Here is a 10,678-nt window from a genome sequence, read left to right on the forward strand (position 1 = left end):
CCTCAGTTCACTTTGAAAAAGAAAAATCCCTTCCCTCCTGTTTATTTGCTATGTTTTCTTAATCATGTTGTATAAACTCACTCCTCAGTTTTCGATATTGATCAGCTTATTAAGTGTTCTCCTTTTATGTTTTTACATACATGAACAAGCAATTCTTAGTTGCTGTCGCTGTAGCTCACAATCTGCTAAGTTTTCAACAAGAAAGGGTAATGAAGTGTGGAGCATCCTGCTGTCACACCTGAAGAACATCATTGACTAGGCAAGTTACAAGCTTGATTTACTGTATACTGTAATTATAAACAAATTCAAAATTTTGGAGAAATAACAAGCAGTGGACATTTACGCTCTGCAGTGTTTATTTTATGTAAAAGACTGATTTAAAAAAAGGGATATGCATGCCTGTAGTGTATTAAACCTATTTCATAATAGCAAGGCACTTGATTGTTTCCTGTGTTTTATACAAATGAGCATTAAGCTGATAGACTGCTGCTCTAATGTTTACTGGATATACAATGTATGATAGTTAACTATGTCTACAGAACAGAGCATGTCAAACGGATAGGTTTGCAGACTAACTCAATTCAGTCATTTTCAAAAGGGATTTTCAGCATTGGTTTGTTAGGGGAATTCTACCAACAGGCAGGGGAAGGGGCGGTTTTTAAACTGATTTATAGGAATACATACAGCAGCTGCTTCAGTTTTACTTTTAAGAATCCTACCTCAATTTGAACTGCATGATTTAAACACAACAACCAAAAATAAGACAGATTGATAAACACAATAAAGCAAAGGACATAAGAGAGGAGATTTGTTCATACCCAGCTCAACGTACTGTGGTGCACAAGTTGAAGTATACAGTGTGGAATGTTTCATTAACCCCCAATATCTCATTTCATAATCGTGTCGGGAACTAAATGAAAATGATTTCTGCCCTGGGCTGGTTGAACCCTGAGGATGTACATTGTGCCCCTCAGCACCCAGCAGTGCTGGTCTTAACCTGCCAGGGCTTCTTAAAAGAGATTGTATCTCCATGCAGTGCTTTGTGCAGAGGACTGCAAGGGCGAAGGGCTGTTGAGACAACTGCTTCTAGCTATGCCAAACAAAAGGAATGATGTTTGTTCCACAATAGAGATACACAATAATAACCGCTATAAGTCAGCGGACAGTCGATTAGACTTGTAGTTTTTAGGTACAGTATTTGAGAATATTGGAATATTTCTATATTTTGCTTTATAAATATTTTTGTAAGGATTCTGAAGATATATTTTGTACAACAGTAAACCTTTAAGGTCTTGGGTTGCTTTCATAATTTTTGTAACCATATGATATACATATACAGTACTGTACATTCATGAAGTCACTTCAGATAGATATTAATAATAAATGCTAAGACTACTTTACTGTCCTGTGTAGTGGGTTGTGATCTGTGGTGTAGATGTTGTGTATTTGTATCCTTACAGCTGTTTCTAACTCGTGCTTCCCATGGTTTAGCACAGCTTTCAGTACATGCATTTTTGCATTTTGCAAATAGTTCATTCATTTTCAATTAGTTGCATGAGTATATTGTGTTGCATATAATAATTAAAACTAATTAGTTTTCAAGTGATAATGAAAGCAGAGTTACTGACTTGAAGAATCTCAGTGCTTTCAGCTTCATTCATGTTTAAACATCATCTCCTGGTCTCCTGAGAAGTCAGCCTAGTTGTACATTTTTATCTGGTTGGTTTGACAAACATGAAGCTCTTTCACCATCTAGTGGTTATTGAAACACATTACACTTCCAGTGTTTATAACAACATAATTAGACTACACCAGTGTATTTAGGGCAACATGTGTTTTTCAAACTTTGTAGAGTTTTTCCAAATCTAGTCTACCGCGTACCCCCATCTGACATCATAATATACATGAAAACAGGAAAAGAGATGGTGTTTTCTAATTACTAGATTAAGTACTGTAACTGGAAAACAGCTGCTAAAAACGAACAAAATAAAATACAATTAGTTAACCACGGTCCAAATGCACTAACTAAAAATGCTATGTAAAGTTATTTAATAAAGTATGCTGAAAAAAATTCAAAAACAGGTTATGCTTCTGAAAAACAAAACTAAGGTTCCAATTTAAAACAAACTCAAAAAGCAATTCTCAACAAAAGACATTTCTTCAAACAAATGCAGAAGTGCAGAGGAAAACAGATTTTTTTTAAAGTTACAAAAACAGGCTTTTTTTTTTTTAAACTCGAATACTTGAGCAGAGACTATGTAAAATGCTGTGTGTCTTGTACAGTATGGAATCCAGCTAGAATAAGCGCATTGTTTTGAAGTTAATGTTGTTTGTTTGTCATTCTTTTTGTCATAGTACTTCCTAGATTTAGCCCATTCTGTTCATCAACCCTCTATTAACAAAAAAGAAAAATTGCCATTTTGCCTTGTAATAACCATAGCAAAGAGGCCTGCGACGAGGTCAAAGTTCAGTTGATTTAACGGTCAGTGACTGCAGTTTGAGCAGGGTGATTGCCGCTAGAAAGTATAAACTGAGCGGCGACACGACAGCGACGATTGCCAGTCGAGCGATGTTAAGTGTACAAAAACGTACTATAAGTACGTGAAATTTACCCTTGTTTGGCGAGTTGGCTGGGGTTAATTTCGAACTGTGCTCTCTGTAGTTTAAGTAGTAATACTAAAACGAATCTAGAAAAATGCTTTGTTTCTTTTTGGTATTTCTAATGTTTTGTTCAGTTGGGTGTGTGCGTCAGGCTTGGTACACCAACTTTTGCATCTGTTTTTTAATAACGTATCATTGTGTAAAATGCACCTAATCTGGACTGTGATGCATAATGTCCAGTGAATGTCTGTTTTTGCAATAAGCCTGCCAGCCCATTCCCACAGGTGTTGTGTGGTCTGTGGTGCAGGCATTATGGCTCCTCATCAACATTTTAATATTAAATTGCATTTCATTTCATTAAAATAATTTACACTGTTAATTACCCCTGTTTTTAGTCAAACCACTGCTGTTGCTTCAGGATTTGTTTGTCCTCCTAGTTGCTGTTGGTTCATTTTCCCATTAACAATGTGGATGTGCAGTAAACCCAAAGACCAGATAGAAAATATCCATGATTGATGTGTGAGAGCTTGAGCATGAAACTGAGAGAGTCCATACACTCTGCAGAATCACATTGTCCCAGGTCATCTGCCCTTTGGTATTTGCACTCTCTCTGTTGAATTTCCCAGACCCCATCAATCACCAGAGAGCATTCTTCAAAGCTGAACGATTCTCATCAGCATTTTGATTCATCACAATCAATTCAGCGCTGACATGTACATAACTTCCCTGGCTCTGGCAACAGGCATCATGTGACTCCAGCCTGGCCACAGTGCCAGCGCTCGTCTCCAGGGAGGACGATACAGCTGTCCAGCGGCACAGGTGGTACCTATTGGCTTATGTATTCAAATTAACACAGCAAGAAAAGTTAATACCGTATCTTGCTGTACCACATGTAGCTACCTTCATTAAAGTTTTATACAAGGAGAGTCTGTTTCTGTGTCTGTGTTCATGGGCTGTGAATATTGTACAATAGACTGACAATAACTTAATGAACCAGCAGAAGGAATAAAGAACGACCTGCTCAAGGTGAACTAGAAGGGGTGGGTGGCTTGATTTAGCAAAGCCTTTTAGCAGCTTTTGGTTACTGTGTGCATCTTCTACTTGTGGACAATATAAGCAAGACACAAAAAAAAAACAGTACGTCTGCTTGAGCCAGCTTTGGAAATCAGTCATCCCATGTGTGTGAAGTGCCAGATAAAATTGTGTATTGCCTTCGGCTCTTGTGTTTGACACGCCTGCAGTAGCCAATGTCCAGCATAGAAGAAAGCGGTCTGGTGCTTGGGACTTCTCTGCTAAGTAGGGCTTTAGTCACATGAAAGAACAGGTCTCCACATTTCATTTACATGTTTAGGCAGCTCTGGAAACATCAATGAAAATGAAAGCACTGTCAGTTTGTGTTGCATAGATTGATTGTATTATTACTATTAGCAGCCCTGCAGATTTTTTGATAAGAATGTCCCTGGAAGCAGCCCTTGAGGCAACAGTGTATCTGGTGGAATGAGCCTTAAGCCTTGCTTCATACTTCATACTTGCATTGAGATCCATGCAAATAGTTGTGTTTTTGTAAAGTTAATATGGTTCTGCACCCTGAACTGGGTGTGTGTGTGTTGAAATGTACATGTATATCCATTGTTACAGCACCACGGACCATGGTGATGGATGTCTCTTGTGTCATCTGGAAAGAGTTGCATGTTCTATGGGCCACATTTACTAAAGGTCACTAAACTTTATGGTGCGTGATAATTGCAATTATTGGGCACGTCAATGATTTCCGTATTCACTATTGTAATTTTATTAATTATCATGCAAAATAGAGGGCATATTATGGTGCACACTGATTTTATTGTGCCATACTATGGTAATCAGAATGAATGTGTGATTTGTATGGCAATGCATGATAATGTATGTACATGAGCACCCAGCTCAGAGTAATGAGATGAGCTGTATTCAGACTTTCTATAGGAAAGTCTGCACTCCCTTTCAAAAGTTCTGAGTACATTGTGTATAAAGGTTAATGAGGATATAACAATGTTAGTTTGGGTTACAGTAATAAACTGTGTAGTCTAATGACTTGTGCCGGTTACTTTTGATACAGACACCAATGGACAGCCTGTGTGCGACCAGTGCCTGCTTCAGTACAGAGGACCTCACTGTGACAAGTGCAAGGATGGGTATTACAACTCAGACAGCATCTGCATGCTGTGTGAATGCAATGGGAATGAGGACCCCAGGACATCACCACGCATCTGTGACCCTGACACTGGCCAGTGCCTGAACTGTTCCAATAACACTGCTGGCAAGCACTGCGAGAAATGTGTGGAGGGATACGGCGGAGAGGACTGCAGTAAAAACTGTAAGGGTGGTTGTTTTCTGTTGAAATTATTCAGCAAGGAGAATACTAGTGTCAGCCCTGTATTATCCTATAAATAGTATGTATTGTGTTTGGATAAAGAACTATAATGGGTGTAACTGCGTTATTTTTGTTCCGTTGTTGAGTTTTGCTGAAAATGTCGCTTCGTTTAAGAGTTAAAGGAAAACATGAAACCGGTTTATTTACAGAAAGTGGTTGTAGCAGCGGTTATAGCAGTGGTTATAGTGGTTATATTGGCAGAGCACATTCACGGTAACTTGGAGGTCGTTTAACCTGGCAGGTTGGGACTGAACCCTATAAGAACATATTGAACCAGATTGTATTTCTAGTTTGGGCCGTGTATTTGTTGGTGCTGGAAACCCAGAACACTGTCACTACATTGTTGTCAGAAGTGGAGGCGAGGCGGGTACCCCGGCACGCACTTGGAAGCTGGCAGGGGAGAGTGTAGAAATGCAAAACTGGACTCACCCAAATAACTGGCATAGGCAAAACTAGATTGGCCCAGCATCGATGTTGGAGCTTTGGATGAAACTAGACTCGCCCAAATTAATGGCAGGATTTGAACCCTAACTATTCAAACTGCAAAACCACTACGGTACACAGATTCACTTCTGTGTAGCGTTCAACAGACTAGGATACAATTTACATTTATCCTATCCAATCCAAACAGCAATACATTGTCTCAGTATAGGTTGAACATTGTTGCTATTCCTGTAATGTTTAAGTTAAAAAAATAAGTGAGATCTGAAACAAAAACAAACGGCAAGTTATCAAAAGTGCCCAGTCATTTAAAGTGGAGATGTCAAAAACACAAGCCAAGTTTCAAGAAACTATTGGGGCAGCCTTGCTCAGCACAAAGCAAACAAGCACAACTGTAAAACTGATGGGGGCCAAGTTTAGTAGAAACAGTTGAGGCAACCTTGACCCCCACCGCTTTTACAGTTGTGTTTTTGATACAAGTTAGAAGAAACAATTGGGGCAACCATGGCCCCCATTGGTTTTACACTTTTGATAACTTGGCATTTTTCACATTTCCAATGTGTTTTTGTTTTAGATTCAAATAGACAGTTGTTGCTTGCATTGTTCTCGCTGCAGCTGTTCAGAGCAAATTGTACGAGACAAAATCTACAAACTGCTGATGGTAATCATAACTGATCGAGCCCCACAGGGAGGAATGTTTATTTTATTGTGCTGGCTTATGTGGCGCAAAGAAAAGGGAGTTACTGACAAAATCATTAACATTGTAAAATGTATATTCTTGTGTATTTAAAAAGAATGGCATTTGATGCTACACTTCTACTAAGTGTATAGGACAAAAGGAAATCATATTTTTTCTTTGAATTATGCAGTTAATTATTCTACCATTCCACCCAATTCTCAACTAATGAAATGATATTTTCTCTTTTGATAAAATTTAAACTTAAAGGCTTATGTTTCAATTAAATACTAAAGAAGGCACTAGCCGTATTATTTGTCTGCTTGACTTTCTTGTAAGTTTTGCCAGTGACATGCTGTCATATATTAAAGACAAGAGAAAGTAAATGTCCTTGTTTCATTACTAATCTGTTTGGTTCACATACACAGTAAAGTTTTTTAAAAGTACAGTAAGTGATTTGTAAGGTATTTGTAGTGGTTTCTAGTTGTAGCAATCTATTCATTTACTTGTCAAGTTAAAACGACCACATGGTTATGAATCATTCCATCTAGAACATTGTATTCTACAAAGAATCCTGTTATACAGGTGGTTTCTGGTCAATTTATGTAAGTTTATGATTTGGATTCATGTGTAGATGCTCCTGGAATTGGGAAGCATTTACCTCTGGACAAAGCAGCAGTGTGCCACTGGTATTTGAATAAACCAGCTCTCCATTCATGGAAGAGCAATGTAAGGTGGAGCAATAGTGCTGCCATGTGTTCGTGATCTCTTGATAGACGAGCTTCAACATTGGTCCTCAACCATCTGTTGTTATGAACAAGGTTTCCAGTTTAGTCCCTTTGATTGGTAAGTGAGTTGCAGTGATGAGGCGACATTGCATTGAGTAGAAAAATGGATACAACTTTACATTGGTAAAAAAATAAATAAAAAGATCAAAAGAACAAAATAATATGTAAAAACAATAGGAGTAAATATATCATTTTACTCCTTTTATAAAATTATAATTTTGGGGGTTTTGTGCTAAAAGAAAATTACCTAGTTTGTGTTGTGCCTAATTGATTGAAATAAAAAATAAAATGCATGCTGTAAAACACAAAATTACATTCTTTTGTATTTTCTTTTCTAGTAATTCCAACCACTGTTCCTCCGACAACACAAACCCCCACAACACTGTCAACCACCACCATGTCGACCGTGACGACTACCAACCTGACCACGCTGCTGACCAGTCCCACCACCCACGCCGTCCTGCCCACTCTGACCAGCGCCAGCGAGAACGCCACTGTCAGCGAGGTGTCCTGGACCCAGTTCAACATCATCATCCTGGCGGTCATCATTGTGCTGGTGGCAGTGCTCATGGGCTTTGTGGGGGGCGTCTACATGTACCGCGAATACCAGAACCGCAAACTCAATGCCCCCTTCTGGACCATTGAACTCAAAGAGGACAACATCAGCTTCAGCAGCTACCACGACAGCATCCCCAATGCAGATCTTTCAGGTTTGCTAGAGGACCAAGCGAATGAAGTGGCACCAAATGGACAACTGTCCTTGAGTACTCCTATAAACATGTATAATGCTTAAACTCCATTCAAAATAGACTATGAAAGTAGACCAGCGCTATTTTTTTTTTTTTTTTTTAATGTTCGATTATAACCAGGACTGGACATCTTGTTTAAGGGATGAAATGTGTTTCCTGAGGACTACAAGGGAGCTGACATGTTAGGAAGAACTCCCTAAAATTGACTGACGCAGAGACTGTTCTGTAGTAGCACTGAACGAGAAGGTACTTGGAAACTGTGGTGCAAAAAGTGGGCTTTAGCTCACCTTCATAAAACTGGATATAACGCAGAAGATCAGGTCTCCTGTCTATCGCCACAAAATATTACAACCAGTGGTCCTCAAAAATAAGTGACTGAATTCTCCATAAAATTGCCCAGGTAATGTTGGATCCCTTATTTTCCAAGGGAACACATAAGGCAGAGATGCAGCTGGTCGGACAATTGTTAAAGCAGCCTTGCGTTTGCAAGTACAAAAAAAAAAAAACTGCTCAAAAAATATAATTTCTTTGAGATGTTGACCACAGAACAGTCGCTGGTATAAAAAACAAGCACTGCACAAAGATTTTAAACAAAATAATTGAAAAATGACTAATAATGAATAGTATTTAATTAATGGGGAACCTGTATGAACCTACAATAAGGGCATTGGCAATAAAGAGTTTCAGAAAAACAAATCAATGGCATACAGTTGATACAGTGTATACTGCATGTTGGGACTGTCTTAACCATGTCATTGCTTTTGTGTTTTAAGAAAGGCATAATGTGTCTGTTCATAAGATTGTACAGAAGAGGGCAGTATTGCTAAGGGCTGGGACCATTATTATGTGGTGTTCTGTATCTGTCTATTAATATACATACTGAATGTCATGAGGGAAGGATGAACTGCAGACAGCTAGGTAGCTCAGTGTAATAGAAGTGAGCAAGAGACTTGGATTCATATCCAGGGTCGCAAACATTTTTATGCTACTGTTTCTGATGACATAATCTAGAATATTTTCCCCAAATCAGAGTTTTCCAAAGCTTCCTAATCTATTACTTTGCTTGGGAACATTGGTTTGTTGCTTGCTCTCTTAGCAGATAAAACCTTTAACAGAACTGAACCCTGTTGACTGTTTGATCTATTCCCAGAGAGGTAAACTACATGTGTATCTGTGTTCTTGTGTGATACAAAATGTTTTAAGGTGGAAAGGCCCTATAAAACATTGTGTAGTAAAATCTTCCTTTTTAGCATTATAGCGTAGAGCGCTTCTGTTGGAGACATGATATCTTCTACCCTTCACCAGACCCCCTTATGATTGTATTCCTTTACTGAGTGATTGCAAATGTATTTAACTAAGGGAACTACATATGTTTTATAGAACTTGGAGCATGTTTGGAAAACTGCTTTTTAGAGAATCCAGCTACTAGGAAAAGGACAAGCATTGATTGGCCAATTGCCCGCCTCTTGTTCGAAATGTTTCTTATGTTCATTTTACAGAATCAAGGTTTTAAATCACAATATGCTTGAATGGTGACAATTTACAGCGCTCCATCGCCAAGTAGGGACTGGCCAAACTGGCAATACAGTGAGGGCTGCAACAAGAATCCAATCAATTAGAAACATTGCTCATTGTTCTGTACAATATTAACACCAGTGTGTTCTGCATAGTAAACAACATGCAGGGCAGATACAGTGGTACTGTGAATGACGTGTGTGTTCATGTGTTGGGCTGTAGCAGTATAACGGGTGCAATATGTTTTTTTGTTTTTTTTTAATGTGTGCAGATCAATGCAGGAGGAATAGCTGGTGGAATACAAGGATGACATAAGGGCTTGGTGAAAGGAGGGAGGACTGAAAGTATTGAAAAAATACAAGTGAGACATACCCATCTGTTGCAATACATTTCAAATGCATTAACTGTGCTGCACTTTATTTTAAAATGAAAAAAAACATTACAAAAATGGACAAGAAATTAATTTAAAAAATGAAACTGATAGCTTCATTAAGTCTTGGTGGGCCCTCCATTGGCCTTGATCACAACTTGGCTTATCTGCCATGATAACTACAGTATACCACAATAAAAATGTATATTTTGACCATACAACACAGATTGTTTATGAATAACAAACATGCTCCCTGAGAAGCAAACAAAAGGATGTTTGAAACTCAACAAATTAGCATAGCGATACATTGTATCCGTCTGTCAGACAGCTAAATTGCGCGTGCTTCATTAGGAGAATTAGGAAATTTAAAATATATATATATTTATGGATATAAATTAGTTCCACTAGAGTTAAATTAAGCTGGAGGCTGGCACAGCACTAGTTGTTCTGCGATGCTTTGCATAATTTAAGATGCTGTCTAAAACAGAAAATAGAAAAACACATATAATAATAATAATAATAATAATAATAATAATAATAATAATAATAATAATAATTTATTTTGTATAGTGCCTAAATGCAAGCATCTCAAAGTGCTGAACAATTAAGAACAATAACACTAAAGACAACAAAACAAAAAAAAAACAACAACAAATATACAAGCATACAGTTAAAAATAGCACAGATATTTTTTTTTTTATATATAAAAATAAAAAAACCTTGCACAATGACATAACCCTAACCATGATGAAATGCCTGTGTATATATAAAAATATTTGTAGTTGTTTTTTTTAGAAGCTTCAACTGTATCAGCGTCCTTGATCACCAGCGCAGGAGTATTTCAGAGCCTAGGCGCATAACAGCAAAAAGCCCTGTCACCCATAGAACGAAGCCTCACCTTTGGAATCCTTTAAAAGACCTGAATTCACAGAGCACAGGTTACGTGTGGGAATGCACCTCGATAAGTCATATGTTACATTGAGAGTGTGTTTCATTATGACTGAGGTAGTGCTCCATGTCAATTTTCAGAAAGATCACCGTTATAACATGACCTGATTATCAGTTGTTTTACAAGAAACATAACATTATTGTAACTGAATCATCAAGCAGTCATTCTAGTAATGAAAG

At 37.9% G+C, this 10,678-nt stretch overlaps 1 protein-coding gene across 3 annotated transcripts in view; it reads left to right on the plus strand.

Moving 5' to 3' along the window:
* Positions 1-10,254, plus strand: part of LOC121303552 (multiple epidermal growth factor-like domains protein 9) — a 108,726-nt gene extending 98,472 nt beyond the window's left edge. The window contains exons 5-7 of one of the 3 annotated variants that reach the window (XR_005947814.1): positions 4,697-4,954; positions 7,255-8,065; positions 9,452-10,254. Coding sequence is in view for 2 of the 3 variants with exons in the window: in XM_041234317.1 (XP_041090251.1) it covers positions 4,697-4,954; positions 7,255-7,709 (713 nt within the window). In the remaining variant the exon portion in view is untranslated. Of the gene's footprint in view, positions 1-4,696; positions 4,955-7,254 lie in introns of all 3 variants that reach the window. The other 2 variants (XM_041234317.1, XM_041234318.1) reach the window with 2 other exon arrangements.
* The last annotated feature ends 424 nt before the right edge of the window (positions 10,255-10,678 follow it).

Source organism: Polyodon spathula, chromosome 33, assembly GCF_017654505.1.
Source record: "Polyodon spathula isolate WHYD16114869_AA chromosome 33, ASM1765450v1, whole genome shotgun sequence".
Lineage (NCBI taxonomy): Eukaryota > Metazoa > Chordata > Actinopteri > Acipenseriformes > Polyodontidae > Polyodon > Polyodon spathula.